The 18,025-nt window shown below is 34.1% G+C and overlaps 1 protein-coding gene across 1 annotated transcript; it reads left to right on the top strand.

Moving 5' to 3' along the window:
* LOC109347558 (pentatricopeptide repeat-containing protein At4g30825, chloroplastic) lies at nucleotides 11,989–14,922 on the top strand. Its single transcript, XM_019587475.1, has one exon. It carries the CDS (start codon nucleotides 12,099–12,101, stop codon nucleotides 14,697–14,699), a length of 2,601 nt encoding a protein of 866 aa, XP_019443020.1. The 5' UTR covers nucleotides 11,989–12,098; the 3' UTR covers nucleotides 14,700–14,922.

The following is an 18,025-nucleotide window of genomic DNA, read 5'->3' as shown; positions in this document are numbered from 1 at the left end:
AGACAACAACCATCAACAGTTCAAACTATTGCGACATTGCATTCATTAACCATTGGATCGGGAACATAAATATGACATTTCTAATATGTAGAACTTAAATATTATCGTATGAGTCAATGAAATATGAAAAATAGCTCTCATAGAGCAAGCAACCACTCATTGAGTGAGAATTAGACAAAGTGTTAGGATTGTTAGCAAGCCAAAATATGAAAAGTTATGCAACTTTAGATCTTTTGCAACCCATTGGAGAGGGAGACTTGAAGATTTCAGGCATTCCAATCTTCTGAAGCTCACCTTGGTGATCTTCTGTACATGATCTTTATCTTATATTCTCCTTTGTGTTGATTATCATCGAAAAGTAACTAACTCCTCTCTTGTTAGGATTAGGTAATTACTCACTTTGAAGTATCGATTTTGATTCATTTCAATTTACTCATGTTTTTGCGATGACCTTTATGGTTTATTCTTGTTCATAATGTTTGTTTTAGTTTATTCACCAAAAGCATTATTTTAGATGTTGAATGTGTTGGTGAAAATAACATGCTTGAGTTTGAACTAGAATAAATCATCTAATGGATCTATTTTGTAGGAAAATAGTTAGACTGATTAGTTAAGATAACATCTAAGCCTATTACAATTCACTTAGTTAAGCACTCTAGGAATTGATGGTTAGAGAAATAACTTGTTGATCTTCTCATTAGGACTCTAATGATATTGGTTTCAAGTATTTAGTTTCAAAATCAAAACCTTTTTGACAAAAATCTTAGCATAAGACCATAATTTTGTCGAATCACATATTCCTTATGTATACGATAACTCTTTATACTTATTTATGACAACCCGCTTCAATATTTTATTGGCTAATTTGTTGGTTATCAAAGTGGCACCATTATCAAAATGGCGTTTAGATATTAAGGTTTGCGACAACTTTTTGTCTCTTAAGCTAACATAAATATTTTAATTTGCACATAAATTTGATTAGTTTTACTTTTCTTTCTCTTGAGTGTCTAGTTTGTGTGAGTGGTAATTTTGATTGTTGTTCTAGCAAGAAGAAGGAATCAACTAACCAAACATAAAGCACACAAAGACAATTCATCGTTTCTTATTTCCACCTCATCATCTACAAGAATAAGTTCCAAGGATACAAAAAATGCCAAACAAGATACAAGGCTTCTTCAATTACTGTATGTCAACTCATTTGCTAGACTAGACCATGAAATCCATATTCTTACTTGGTTAACTTCAATGAGATTTGTGAGACGTTTAGAGTCTCAAAGGAAGAAGAATATTCATTGTTTATGAGGGTGTTTTTGTTCTCCTAGATTGGGAAAGCTAAGGAGAAGTTATTAGACCACCATCGTAAGTAAGGACTAATTGGAGGAGAAGTTTATGAACAATTTTTTCTTGTCATCCAAATTCATGAAGGCTAAATTTGCAATCTATATTTTCTCTCAAGTTGAAAATTAAGCTTTATCTTAGTGATGGGAGAGATTTAAATCCTTCAGATGCTCCTATCTTGTATGTTCCCCCCTTGTTTTTAAGTATGTGCCCTGAAATTTTTAAATAGAAACCACAACTCCAACTTCTCTCCTCCCTCCGACTTCATCAAAAAGAAGTAAAAGTCAAGTTTCCAGCATAATATACTTATATATATAGTAAAAGGGTACAAGATAAGAAAATGACTTATGTTTAAGCCAAGGTCAAATTTTTTTCTATGAACCATATGATGTAAATGATATATGACATAGTCAAGTGAAGCATACAAAAATTAAAGTAAATGAAAGAGAAACAATTACAAGCCAATAAAATTCAACAAGTTCAATGACTGACAACATCAAAAGCAACTAGCAATAAGTTCTAAACGACAACCATAAGACTTTGGCTCGTCAATATCGTCGTCAAGATCCATGTAGTCCAATCAGTTTGATAATCTTCTAAGCTAAACTTGACTTGTTGATTCTTAGCATCAAGAGCATCCATCCTTTTAGTGATGTAATCTCGAAGCAAGAATAAGTCATACATGATCATCTAATTGGTAGGCATGGTAGTAGATGAGGATGACTCGACATGGAATATAGAGGGTTGAGGTGCAAGAGGTTTAGTAGAATGATTTTCCGTAGGAGCGGCATGTTGATCACTTTGATGCTTGTAAAGTAGATCATTTGGATCTCTAAAGAATCCCATCCTATGGATCATATCCACATCAATCTTGTTATCCTTAGTATCTAGTTCGATCTTAAAGTTCCCAGTAGTGGAAACACCAAAATGCTCATGTATGGTAGTGATTGTTATAGGATAAGGTAAGGGGATCTGAGTATCTCTATAAGACCATATTTGTCATATTACCATCAAAGCCTAGTTTATCGAAATGTTATGCTTAAGAGCATACATCCGTTGTAGTTCCATATTGCTAATTTGTGAATGATTTGAATATTTTGGAACTATAACATAACTTAGAAGGTAATGAAGCAAACAATCTTCTATATTGAGATTCCCGAAAGAAAGGATGTATCTACTCTTAATAGTTTGACCTAAATCCCTTTGCTTACGCATTTCAATTTCCCTATCAGAAAACCTACACATAGAGAAGTAGAATTCTTTTCTATTATACTCCTCCCAATCACACTGAATGGAAAAACCCACTATGACACTTGTACATGGTATGTTATAGTACACTGATCTAAAAGTCCTCAAGTTTAAGACTATGTCTTTTCTCTTGACTGATGAAATCAACTTATTTCTCCTTAAGGTTAGGTTGCAGTAGAATACCCATACAAGTTTAGGTTGGTAGACACAATGATTTTCACATAAATCAAATAAATTTTGTTGCCTAAGGAGGATGGGGAAAATGAAATAATCAGACTCAAAAGAGCGAAGCTTATCATACTTAGGAGCAAATATGGGTCTTTGCAGAAAATTTTATGTGAACATGGTTTGTTGCTCACTAGTTGCAAGAAGTCTTGTCATATCCAACGAATTAGCTTCAGAAGAAATTGGTTGCTTCCTTTGAGAAGCATTGGTACGTTACTTCTAGGTTTTTGAGAACTTGGGAGTTTTTGATTGATGACTCTAAACTCAAAAAAGATTGTCGCAATGAGTTTAGAATTTAAAATGTGATAAGAATCAACAATAAAAATCAATTAAAACAAGTAAGAAATGAAGATTTTGGAGGTGGAGGGCATGACCACGGTTTAGAGGGTTGAAGGAAGAAGATGAAGATTCTGAAAATGGAAGAATCACTTTTAATACATGTGTAGAGTAATCGGTTACTCACCATAGAGTAATCGGTTACTTATAGTGTAGATACGCAGTTTCAGAAAATCCTCTTTAAGTAATTGGTTACTCTTTAGAGTAATCGGTTATCCTAGCTTACTGTTTCATCCAATAATTAATTACTCCTTAGAGTAATCGTTTATTGTCATAGTTTTTGAAACCCTTGGGCATCTGATACCTCTTAACCGGTTACTCACTTGCAATAATCAATTACATACCCCAAAATATGAACTTTTATGAAACTTTAAGCTTGTTGAAGCACAAGTAGGCATGCAATAAACATAATGAAGTGAACATATAAGCATATGAATATATTTAAGATAGGTTAGCTTCATCAAAAATGTCTAATTCTTGATTAATTTTATAGAAAGGTTCATAAGCCACTTTTTTGGGGACATGATCCCTAAGGAAGTGATGCCTTATATCAATATGCTTGGATTGGGAATGCATCACAAGATTCCTAGTGAGGTTTATAGCACTAGTATAGTCACACTATAAAGGAATGCATCCTAAAGTACTTAAAGCAATACTTGCTTGCTTTTTACAAGACCAAGAGACAAATGCATTTCCTAAAATATGACAAGTACCACTTGTACCTTTCTTTCGATTGACAATGTGCACAAACACAAACATTAGACATAATATGAGGTCTACTTACAGTACAATAAAGAATGGAATTGATCATACCTCGATACTTTGAAATATCTATACACTTTCTTGCTTCAATAGTATCGATGTATATTCCAGAACCCATCGGAGTGGGAATTGCTTTGCATTCATCCATCTCAAAATGTTTCAACATATCCCTGCACTATTTGGATTGACTAACAAAGATATTATCTAAGATTTTTTTTATTTGAAGTCCAATAAAGTAATTTAACTTTCCCATCATGGACATCTTAAATTGTCCATTCATCATCTTACCAAATTTACTATACAATAATTCATTACTAGAACAAAAAATAATATCATTTACATAAATTTGAACAAGTAAAATATAATAATCTATTTTCCTTATAAATAGTTTAGTTTCAACATTTCCTTTGGTAAATCCTTTGCAGCTAAAATTCTTGGTATGCGATCATATTAGGCTCTAAACTTAAAGACAATGACAAATGTATCTATACCGAGGATTTTTATTTTGTTGTTCTCTCCATAAGTAACAAGGGCTTTTATTTTTTGAATATCATGGAAAAAATTTGAATTGTCTCGTGTGATATGCCTTGAACAGTTCTTGTAATGATCTCACATTTCGTTTATGGCTTTCATGCACTCTTGTAAAACAAATTAAAATGAAATTCAAGGTACCCAATGTGATTTTAGTCCTTTTGTGTTATCATTTTCTCTACCCATCTAGTTATCATACCCATATGTGCATAAAATTGTATGTGAAAGTTGTGTGAATTGTGTGTAAGAATGGTGTCACGAAATGGGTGTCTCATGCCCTTTAAATAGGCTTCCAACCAGCCATCATACCCTTATGAGAAGGTAGAACTCGATTGGAATGAAATTCATTCATTTTGGATGAAAGTTGTTCAATTGGGATTTGAAAATCTAGTCCAATAACTTTCTATAACTGATTACTGCATGCTCTAACCGATTACTCAAACATTATGTCCAACTGAGTAATTGGTTACTCCTTAGAGTAATTGGTTAATCTATGTTATTTTTGTTGGATAACTCGTTACTCACTTTGGTAACTGATGTGAACCTCTTTTAGAAGTTCTTAATAATGATATATCTTTATTGGTGTTGTACTTTGCCCACATTTTTTCTGGGCTATTTTGATGGTGAGTTTTGGCAGCGGATTGATATTGTAAGATAAAATAAGATGGGTAAGAAATGGGGTGGTAGGCGCCACAACACTTAGGTGTTGATAAGTTGGGTGATGTTCGCCACAAGAACTTGGTTCTTGATAAGAACTTTTAATTTTGGTTCAGCCAAGAAGTTTGGAGAAGACAAAGCTCTCACACAAGGACATACTCCTAAATTTTTAACTCAAACAAACTTAGTTCCATTCAGCAAAATAGAAGTACACTTATAGGCAAACCATGATGGTTCCCACGTGACTCTACCATGAATCAAGACTTATTTTTGGACTAGATTAAACCTACTACATGGCTGGTTACATTGGATCCCTTCCAGCCATGTTGAACATGAAATAATGCAAGTAAGTATCTCACATGAGAATTCCTAAGTAATTAAATTATAAAATACAAGATACTTTGAATTTCCATGAAGAAGTGATGCATTTTAGTCTAGGATTCCTTAATTCTTTGGAGAAATTTGGCCATCATTGAATGTCATGGTCCCCACGAGTTTAAGAAAGCAATTTGGACTTTGAATTGTACATTTAGACTTGGTTGGATGCATTGCATGAAAGTTACACCCACATTTATCAAGCTTGAGGTCCTCATTCAGATGAATTAAGTGAGTGGAGACTTTGCACGAAAATCACACTCCCATTTATCATTATTGAGTTCCCAATCTGATGCAATAAGTGTAGTCTCTCTTCAACTTTAATGATGTTGACAATAATTAATGCAAGTGTTCATTCTTCAAGGGTTCCTTTATTCTGATTTCAAATAAACAAGAACAAGTGAGAAACTAGCACCAATAAATATGAAATAACATATTACTCAGTCTCAATAACTTGTTACTCACTATCACACAGTTCAAATAACTTGTTGTTAAGATCCAGTAACATATTACTCAGGTCAAGTAACTTTTACTTAACATTTTGAAAATTGATTTCTTCTGTCTAAGAGTTTCTAATCATTTTCAAAAATTGTTTCTCCACTTAAGGACATTCTTACTAAATATATAAAATAGATTAAGGATAGAAGTACAAATTGAAGACTTAAAATACATTTGATCTTGAAGCTTGATCTTCTATGTCTTTAAGGTATTCTTCCTTTTACTTCTTTTTGGTGATCTCGGTGTCTTCATCAAAACCGTATCGAGGTCAGAAGGAAGATCTTCTTCACAAACGATGTGATAATGCTAACGCTAGGTCGTTTCTCAGAAGCAATGTTGTATCGCCCGATTATAGTGTCAAAAGGGCAAGAGCCAGTGCATCACAACCAGGATCTAGTGGAAAAAAATCAAGGGCTCTTGCACTTTCATGAAGAAGTGCAGGTAAAGAAGTTAGTTCACTTGTAACACCATGACTCAACAAAATTATAATAAGTAGACAAGTGAAGAAATGATATATTACGGAAGCAACACCATTTTGAAAATGTGAAATAATTTTTTTTCCAAATATCTTTCATATAGAAATAGGTGGAATTTCCTTCACAGATCCTCCAAAACATTGTAAAATTTTATTACTTGTCAAGGATAAAATTTAATACACCGACTCAGGTGTTACATCCTACAACAGAGTAACACACTACCTAGTCGTAAGAATTGTCTTTCCTTTCTTGGATGATGGCACGATCATTCTCCATGAGGTCACATACTCCCTAAAATGTTAGAAGCATAAGTACTTCCACATATGATATATAAATGACACATAAAATATCAAATTCAGATAGCATTTATCATATAATCAATATCACATCGATGTAATCAAATGTGGAATGTCAATATCATGAGGTATGAATATCTATTATGTCTATATTGACACAAGTATTAGTCTCCTAATGAGTGCATGGAGAAATGATTCTATAGGGGCCCCTAGACTGAACATTAACAACAATGGTACTGACACTAGTCGAGCCCGACCAGTCATATGTTGTTCTTAGGAAGCGAACAGGACGAATACCGCACCGTATCCACTATTGATAACAAAAAAAACATATAACTATCGTGCACTCAATAGCGTCGGAATACCCACTGGTCGGCAAAGATAACTGTCGCATCATCCTGAGCATGATACCTTCAAGAGGGTGTCAGACGTTACCACAGTTACTATGAGGAGTTCCGTCGGTGCAAGGGAGTTACCCTATTCCTGACAGATACATCCCCACCTGCAGTGTCCCCTCAACCAAGTCACACAGACAAGGTACCCTCTGGGTTCTTGACACAACATCAACAATGTCGTATCTTCCTATCGACTATGCTACCAACATTAGACATAGTTATATGGATCTTGTGATCCACACAAGCCATGGCAACAATTCCTTTTAGATGAACGAAGGGAAACTTTTCAGAGTAAAGACGACAACTTTATTAAAACAAGGGTTTGACCAAAAGAATCATTTTATGGTAAGTCGACACAATTTATACTAATTTGACACTTTAGAAAAACAACCTTAGAAATAAGGTTTCTCAAATTGTTCTATTTTGACGTAGAAAACCAATCCTCTGTTTACTACCACATGCTAACACGTTTTTGCAAAACAATGCTTTGCGAGTTTTCTCAAAAATACTATCGAGTGTTTTTTTTTCCAAAAGTCCTTAGCTGGCAAAAACTTAGGAAAAAAAATTTCATGCCCTTCGTTCTATTCTTCTCAGAAACACAATCTTTTCAAACTTCATTCCATCAACAATACTCATATGTCATGTCACGAGAATGAACGATGACAGTTCTATAATGATACAACAGATAATTCAACATTCTCAATAATCAATCCAATTAAGGAATACTCATTAAACATCAATATAATTTTCTCAATTATTCATATCAATTAAGACCCCATTATCATGATTGAATAGTCATATCAAGTATATATCAATTTCACATTACTTGGAATTAACAAAACAAACTCAATCGTACCAATCATTTCAACTCCTAAGATAAACAAATAATCATGTCAATCCAAACAAGATTAGATATTCAGCATAAAATCCTAATCAAATAAACTATATTCAATTTTAAATTAGCAATTTAAGAGTTAAAGGGCCTCAATACCCAATTACTCGCGACCAAAGAAATAGTATTCGACTATTTCTGCCTTAGGCCTAGCTTAGATATACACAACTATGTGTGGCATCATTTCTAAGCTCATACGTGAAAGCACTTCTCTCCATTCATGTACCTCTACTGATCCTATTAACTCCTTACCGTAGCTTGCTTGAGTGTCGAGTACCAGATTACGTGTTAAACGATAAATCTCGATATTTCAATTTTATTAAAAAATATTAAGAATTTTTCCTGATAGGGATTTAGACAGGTGAACATATCCAAATATTTTATTTGGATACAATTAGAGTGTTCACTGGGCACGATAAGAATCTCACAAATAGTTTGGGTTCAAGGGCTCAGAATTGACCCGAAAGGTTTCGATTCGCTCTTGGATGAGTTCGAGAATTTGCTACTTGAAACATACATGAGTACTACTAGGGTGAAACAAAATATTTGATATATGTTAGTTCATCCTAGGAAATTTAAGAACCTTCAGGGTTCTATGAACTCACCGACTTCGATTTAGAGCTTTCAGCGAAGAGAATGACTTCTAATCGTCAATAAGGTTAGAATGACTTCTAATCGTCAATAAGGTTCGTAGAAATAATTCATAATCCCATGAAATGGACTTAGAAATGTACTCACAAAAGCTATAAAGTGTATAGGTGATATTTTTGGATTCACTTTGGAAATCAAATTCATTGTTTAAGAGTTGCGGGGCCTTAAAGGCCTTACCCAAGTTTTTAGTCACAATGGTTTCAGGATTGGAAAACTATATAGAATTGGGTCATGAGACCCCTAAAATTTATTGACCAACACTTAATCTTCATCAAACAAAATACCCACACAGATTTGGGTTCTTAAAAACTCAGAATTTGCATGCCTTAAGGTAATTTGAAATATAGGCTAACATATAGGTCAAAATAGGATAGTTTGGAGTACCAACTAGGGAATTTTTTCATATTTTCTCACAAACAGTGAGGAATTCGAATTATTATCCCTAGAACAGAATGATACTAAGAAAGGAATTTAAGATATGAACATATGCATAGGTCATATGTTAAATTTAGACTCTGGGAACTCATTTTATTAAAGAAACAAAGTTCAAGAGTTCCCTTAACTCTCATGTATATTGGGGCTGTTTGCATGGCTTCATAGCCTTCACAAATCAAACTTCAACCATTAGAATGAGATTACCATCACTAATACAGATTTATAAACTAGTTAATAGCACATACAAGGGCTTTATTTTCAGTTCTAAGAAGTTACAAGAACATAACAACATCTAGCAACACCTAAGTTATGGAATTGGTTCCTTGATGTTACTAGGATGTGGTTCTTCCATAATGGCTTCAATTCATGATAATTACAGAGGTATGATTCAGAGATTTCAAATTTTTCTACATGCAAGATGAAATTTTGAGGTTAGACACAAGTTTCTTGGTTGGAAAGGAAGCTTAGAACTTAAAGAAGCAAACCAACATCCATGAATTCCATTAACCTTTAGAGCAGAATTTTTGTAACTGGAAATGAAGGAACCAAACTAAGGAAGTAACATGATCTGAGGCTAAATTCAGAATCTTCATACCTTAATTGAGTGGAAACCACTCTTGCATGCAAGAAAATGGAGGAAAGAAAGATCTTCTTTCCCTTAGACCAAGACGCCACACCTAAAGCAAAGAGGAAGAAGGTGTTGTGGTTGTTTGACCAATTTCTTTGTGTTATGACCACTGAACTCAGCCTAAGGTCTTTATATATGAGAAAGAGGAAGATTAAAGGTCCGGTCTTGACAATTTTAACGCCCAACACGAAATTAATCAAGGTTAATAGCCCTTGGATAATTGGAAATCAAGGTTATGGTACTTTGGCTTTAGTTAAGGTATATTTGGTACCTTATGAGCTCTCTATGTTGTTTGCTTGCATTCTAAGATAACTTAGAACAATGCTAAACATTGTCCATATGAGTATAGATAATTTTCGATACCTCATAGATAGATGGTTTGGGCTCTAAGAAATAAGACTAGATAAAACCTATGTAATTAGACCAATCTAGGTACTTCTGAATTGAGATGGGTTAAATCCCTGGATAAAAATCTTAATCTGTAAAAATAACTTCACCATTGGATTCATTGGTTCTAAGAGAATAAGTTTAGGCTTAAGAATCACTGAAAAAACTATCATAACAAAAATGTTATGGACTTTCTAAGTAATGAGAATTTTTGCTAATACTAAAACACGAGTTTGCATTCTAAATGGCTTGAGTTAGATTAGATGATTGCAAATGTGATTGTAGTATTTCAAAAATATTAACTCATACTCTTATAACACTTTCTAAGAGGTTTGGTTATACTCAAGGTGAAATAGAGACAAATAAAGGCACTCGTAGGCAAGGCTAGCAGCAAGATCATTGACAATTTTCAGGAAATTGTCTGAGTTGTTACTCCGGATTTTTAATTGGGATAATAACTTTATAGTTCACTAAAACTTATTACCAATAACATAATCTAGGCTTATACAAGTCACAGGGTCTCTCAGACCACTTTTGTTGAAGTTCTATGATGATAGATTTACCCGATAACAGGTAGGGATGGCAACGGGCACGGGTAGTAGTTACCCGCTACCCATTTCAAAATAGAAGAGTAATACCCATACCCGCCCGTACCCGTACGGGTACCCGTGAGCGGGTATTTACGGGTATTTATGGGTACCCGCGGGTAGAAAGGGTACCCGCAGTGCGGGTTTCTCTATTATAAATAATTTTTTAAATTTTTACTTAAATTGTGTTTTAAATAAGATGAAATTTAATTATATGTGTACCTTTTGATTGAATATTTGGCAAAAATGCTAAATTTATTGGTGGTTTCCATTTGTGTGTTTTTTTATCTCATTTTTTTTAACAAAATATATATATTTTCTTTGTAAAACATGTGTATTTTTACACATGTAATAATATTTGTAGGGGGTTTCACCACCAAACTCAATAAAATATATAAACAAAGTAAAAGGAAAAAATATACATAGTGTAATAAATGTTAGAATAATATATTTTTTATTTTAATTAAATATAATATATTAATCATATAAATAACGGGTACCCGCGGGTATGGGTACCATAATACCTGTACCTGCCCGTATGTACTACGGGTATTTTTAAAAACTCATTTATAATACCCGCGGGTACCCGTTTGTGACCCGTACCCGTGCCCGTACGGGTTTTACCCACGGGTACCTGCGGGTACGGGTGTTTTTGCCATCCCTAATAACAGGTAGATCCCTACTGTGTGAAACTTTCTAATGAGTTTTTGATGTACTTATTTCTCTATCATAATCTCATGATATAACTCTAATTTATGTTAGAAACTAAATCATGAACTTTTCCTAATGAAATTCCATGATACACAACTCATTTCCTAACTCCTCTCACTACCAATCTATAACTCAAGTAAGTCGACTTCTTACTCGAGTAATCCTTTATAATGGACAAAGGATTTCACATAGCTCCCTATTATTTAAGAGAATAATAAACACTTATATGTATAGAATTATATATATAAGCCGATAGTTGAAGTTTGGGATATTACATCACCGATGAAGGATATGAATCAGAATATAGAATATAGGTAATATTATTGTCAAATTAATGAAAATAGTACCTAATGAAAATGTCCACTGTGAGAGTTAGCTTCACTTGTCTGTGAGTATTCCCGGCTTGGACAAAATTGCTTCTTTCGGTGCGAGGATGCCTATGGAAACCAAGAAAGTGTCCAATCTCAACAAATCCAATCATAATTCAAAATTGTTTTGTTTTGGGCCGAACGAGGTTTTTAAGCTGCCCAAAAAGGTTGATTGCAGGTATTTTTGTTTTCGATATGAAAAAAATACAACACAACCCATCCACGAAAAAGATGATTGTAGGATGAGATTATCGTAAAATGAAGTACTTCAAGCACCACCAGTTACAACAGCAGCAAAATTAATGGCCTCGCTAAGATTTTCCATTTCCCTCGATACTTTCGATTCCAAGATTCCAATTCCTTCTATTTCCTGTACCTTCAAATCTCTGCGCAAAACAAAGCACATTAAGTTCCAGTGTTCGGTCGCGGAGAATCTCAACTCCAAGCCTCAGGTTCGGAGCCCGAAGAGCGAATTTTCGAAATTCCGTTACACAAAGAAGAAAAACATTGCTCCACTAGATGCAGATAAGTTCCTTGTACACGTGGACGGTGGTGATGTCGACGTGGATTACACTTCCCTTGGGGTTGAACTGAGCGTTGAGCATTGTAACGCAATCTTGAAACGACTCGATGAGAGAACCAACAATGAAGACAAAACGATGTCGTTTTTCGAATGGATGAGGAGAATGGGGAAAGTGGAACGCAACGCCGGTGCTTACAACGTCGTCGTTCGTGCGTTGAGCAGGAAACAAGAATGGGAAGTTGTAGAGAAATTGATTTGGGAAATGAAGACCAAATTCGGCTCTGAATTGGGGTTTCAAGTTTTCAACACAGTTATATTCGCATGTTGTAAAGGGAATTTTGTGCGATTAGGGGCAAAATGGTTTAGAATGATGTTGGATTGTGAAGTTGAACCTAACGTCGCGACGTTTGGTATGTTAATGGGGCTTTACAGGAAGGGTTGGAATGTTGAAGAGGCAGAGTTTGCATTTTCACAAATGAGGGAATTTGGGATAATGTGTGAGTCTGCATATTCAGCTATGGTGACTATTTATACCCGTTTAGGGTTGTATGAGAAAGCTGAAGGGGTCATTGATTTGATGAGAAAAGATGAAGTGGTTCCTAATTTGGAGAATTGGTTGGTGATGTTGAATGCTTATAGCCAACAAGGGAAATTGGTGGATGCTGAGAAAGTGTTGGTTTCGATGAAAAAAGCAGGGTTTGGTAACAATATTGTTGCTTATAATACTATGATAACTGGTTATGGGAAAGCGTCCAATATGGATGCTGCTCAAAGTGTTTTTATCAATATGAGGAATCTTGGGTTGGAACCTGATGAAACCACTTATCGGTCTATGATTGAAGGCTGGGGAAGAACTGGTAATTATGAAGAAGTGAGGCGGTACTATAAAGAATTGAAACGGCTGGGGTACAAGCCGAATTCGTCTAACTTGTTTACACTGATAAAATTGCAGGCCAAACATGGAGATGAAGAGGGTGCTATTGGAAGTCTTGAGGATATGCAAGAGATTGGCTGCCAGTATTCTTCCATGCTTGGTATTCTTTTGCACGCTTATGAGAGTGCTGGAAAGGTTGATAGAGTGCCAATTTTGCTTCAAGGGGAATTTTATCAGCACATTCTTGTCAACCCGAATTCTTGCTCCACTCTAGTCTTGGCTTATGTAAAACATCAGTTGGTGGATGATGCCATGAAAGTGTTGCATGTCAAGAAATGGCACGATCTGCGTTATGAAGATCACTTGTATCATCTTTTGATTTGCTCGTGTAAAGAGGAAGGTTTGCTGGATGATGCTGTTAAGATATATTGTCAGATGCCGAAAAATGATCACAAGCCAAATGTGCACATTGTATGCACCATGATTGACATTTACAGCATCATGGGGCTCTTCAATGAAGCAGAGATGTTGTATCTGAAGTTGAAATCTTCAGGAATTTCCTTGGATATGATTGCCTATAGCATTGTTGTAAGGATGTATGTCAAAGCTGGATCTTTGAAAGATGCTTGCTCTGTTTTGGAAGCAATTGACAAGCGGCCGGATATTGTTCCAGATAAATTTCTGTTACTTGATATGTTGCGTATTTATCAAAGATGTAATATGGTTAATAAATTAGCTGATCTGTACTACAAAATATCAAAAGACAGACTGAACTGGGACCAGGAACTATATAATTGTGCCATAAACTGCTGTGCCCATGCTCTGCCAGTCGATGAGCTTTCCAGGCTTTATGACGAGATGCTCGAGCATGGGTTTGTACCTAACACGATTACCTGTAATGTCATGCTCCATGTCTTTGGGAAAGCCAGACTCTTCAAGAAGGTCAGGAAGTTGTTCGTCATGGCTAAGAAACAAGGCCTGGTTGATGTGATCTCTTATAATACTATCATAGCTGCATATGGGAAACATAAATACTTCAAAAACATGTCATCAATGGTTCGGAAGATGCAATTTGATGGATTTTCAGTTTCCCTTGAAGCCTACAATTCAATGCTGAATGCTTATGGGAAAGACAATCAAATGGAGGCCTTTAGATCTGTATTGCAAAAGATGAAGGAATCAAATTGTGCCTCTGACCACTATACATACAACACCATGATCAATATCTATGGAGAACAAAGATGGATTGCCGAAGTCGCTGACGTGCTTACAGAATTGAAAGAATGTGGACTTAGACCTGATTTGTACAGTTATAACACATTGATCAAGGCATATGGAATTGCAGGAATGGTTGAAGGTGCTGTCGGATTGATCAAGGAAATGAGAGAAAATGGAGTAGAACCAGATAAGATAACCTACACTAATCTAATCACTGCAATGAGACGAAATGATCAATTTTTAGAAGCTGTTAAATGGTCCTTGTGGATGAAGCAGATAAAACTCTGAATGACAACTGAATATTATGTGTAATATGTCTCCTGTATTATGTCTCTCTCACTCACACAAGTATAGACATGCATGCGCACTCATATGCACAAAGTAGCAAATACCACTGGTCTTAAGTTTAGAAGGTACTATGACTATGATGGAGTATGTCTAGCATAATCCTTTTGCTTAATGAGAATGAAAGAACAAAATCCCCATATTCAAGAGGGTCTCAATATTTCCCGTGTTTGTGAGTATGGACTGTTCAATCTGCATCTATCACATTTGTTTTTTCGGTTTTAATTATAAATAACTGTCTAGTACTTTTAGACAAAATATTTTGATGAAATATGCCATTGATAGATGTGTAATTTAGACAACATATTATAATAGCTGCCATTGATAGATGTGTAATTTGAGACAAAGAAATATGTCTCGAATATGTCTCTACAACTCATCTTGCTGCTGCTCTGGAGATGCCATGACAGAGATCTTCTTTGACACGCGGACCTAGTTTCCACCAAAGCAGATCCGTAACAGAGTTGTTAGTTATTGAGCTTTCTCACTTTTTCTATGCCATTTCCTATCCTATAATGAATTCTCATTGTTACCTATTACTATGTAATTGATTTTGTACGTGTATTCCTTTGAATTGCCACTGGTTGAGGATATAAAACAAATATTGAAATATTTTGGTATTTTGAGTTAATATTGTATTGGTCAGTAATTAGTTTAAACTTATTTTTATGATTAAAACATGTGTAAAATAGATTGGTTATTTAGGAGTTAAGAATGGTTAAGTTTATTGTATTTTCCATATAATAGTATAGTAATTTCTCTGTAATCTAATTCAATTCATTCCATCAATGAAATATATAATATTTTCTTGTTCTTTAATTTCAAATATGTTATGAAAGCAATATGATTGTGTCTTTATCTTCTTCCACTTTCTTTCCCTCCTACAGCTCCATTTCACATGCTTCTTCACCTTTCAGATGGGTAGCAAAGAAGGGGGATCCTCAATAGTTTTGATATTGGAAAACCTGTTGGAAGGAGAAAATCTTTTGATTGAGGAGGCATCAGTATCCAATTCCCCAAAGCCGTCAGCAATGTTTTCAATATTCTTTCTCTCGATTGTTTCTGTGATTTTTTGAGCAAAAGTTGCTCATGTTTTATTATATTTGCTTATGTTTCATTCTCTCGTTACTAGTGAGCAAATATTGCTTATATTTCTTATTTCATCTTATTCTTTGACTAAGAAACCAAAATGGTATTCTTGAGCATTGTTAAATATTATTTATATTTGATCATATTCTAAATTTCTCTTATTCTTTGGCAAGAAACCAATGGAGTATTCTTGATCATTCTTGAACAAATATTGTCCATATTTCTTTGGCAAGAAACCAATATGTTATTATTTTAACATTGTTAGTCTTGAACAAATATTATTTATATTTCACTTTATTCTATATTTCTTGTTCTTTAGTCAATAAACCAAAATGGTATTCTTGAGCAATAATATCATTTGATCTTTTTCTATTGTGCTAATTCTTGATGAACAATATCATTACTTTCAATTTTACGAATTTTCTTCTACGAATTATTCTATTTCTTCTTTCTTCATTGAACATCTCATAAAGTTCTTTCAGTCTTCTTTCTCCTCTTATGTTCTAAGTTCATCCCTCTTTCTTTTTCCTTTGTTTCATTTCTTGAACCTTTCTTATTTTGCAAGGAAACACAATTTACCATTTGAGGTTGAAACTAATATTTTGGGAGAACTCAAGTTCGAGAACCATGGCCTACCATTTCAATGCAGGCGTCAATGTGAAGTATGAAGAAGCAAGTCAAGTGGCACACCTTCTAATAAAGGCGTGGAGCTTTCTCCGTTCAATTATGTTTTGTTCAAGCTGTGAGTTGTTAACATTCATTCTCCAGCTTGAGGGGAATGTTGAAATATTTTAGTATTTTGGATTAGTATTATATTGAGCTAGTAATTACTTACCTTTGCATAATTTTCATGATTAAAATATGTAAAATAGATTGGTTAGTTAAGAGTTAAGTATGTTTAAGTCTGTTATATTTTTTTATATAATAAAATAGTAATTTCTTTGTAATCTAATTCCATTCATTCAATAAATAAATAGAATAGGTATTCTTTTTTTGCTTTTTGATTTCTAGTAACAAACTCTGTCAGCAACAGTGTGAGTAAGGTGAAAGATATCAATATAGAGAGGTGTCATCTGTGATGGGAAATTGAAATTAATGCTTTTTGTAAGATCTTCAATTCAATGCATGCATTTTTTCCTACATCTTCCTTAATAGGTTGGTCAACGTAACATTTTTAGATGGATATGGATCATTTCATGAGTTTTCCACGTGGAGGGTGTGTTGAGAGAGACACAGACACTGCATCAGATACACATAAAGAGTCAAATATTGAGTTATCATGTGTACATATACTTGAGCAATATTAACCCGTTGAATATAATTAATGGTAATAAGCTAATGGTTTTAAAGGAGTATTACAAATTGTATTATTTAATGTGTCACTTGATGTGATTATCATAAAAACACTTAATTATTAAATAATTTTTAATTGACAAAAAATCTCCCATTTTTTAACAAATGGTTCTGTTTTTGCAATTAAATAATTAGAAACTAAAATAAAGGTTAGATGTGATAAATAATATTGTGATTAGATTTCCTTATCACATGTGAGCACCCTAATTATTCAACTCTCTAAACCTATCTAGAATTTGATTCCCTAAATATCGTTTCTATCTAATGTTATTAATGTCCTAATTAGAATATTAATAATTGATTTCCTTAATCATCAATCCCCCAGAGTGATGAACAAAACAATTTGTAATAAGTTTGACTTTACCTTTGGCTAATCAATCTAACTCTATTTAGAAATTAGACCCATTCCAAGAATTATTCTAGTTCAAATTAAAACATTTGATGTCTAACAACACATTCCACATCCGAAATTATGCTCTAGATGATAAGCTAAGTTAAGGAAATGAATAAGTCATACAAATCATTGAATACAAAAGGAAATATAGAAATATGAATCTCAATGAATATATCAAAGTGAATAGGCAAAGATAATCCCAGTAAGAGATAAATTAGTCCTCATATCTATGATAAACATTACAATTTAGAAGAGAATATGGAGACGATCTATGGAGAGCACCAATGTGAACTCCACAATGATGCAATGCCCCCAATCTTCAAGACTTGATCTCCAATAGGTTGCAATAAACTCTAAACTAAACCTAAGTTTTCACGACCTGATTTTTAATATCATTGGTTACATGATTTAGGAGAAGGGATGAAAGAAACTC

Source organism: Lupinus angustifolius, chromosome LG05, assembly GCF_001865875.1.
Source record: "Lupinus angustifolius cultivar Tanjil chromosome LG05, LupAngTanjil_v1.0, whole genome shotgun sequence".
In the NCBI taxonomy this organism is placed as follows: domain Eukaryota; kingdom Viridiplantae; phylum Streptophyta; class Magnoliopsida; order Fabales; family Fabaceae; genus Lupinus; species Lupinus angustifolius.
This window is presented reverse-complemented; position numbering and strand designations above follow the sequence as displayed.

Bases quoted from the DNA above. Each gene is read 5' to 3' on its own strand.
- LOC109347558 (XM_019587475.1), top strand. From the start codon at position 12,099: ATGGCCTCGCTAAGATTTTCCATTTCCCTCGATACTTTCGATTCCAAG.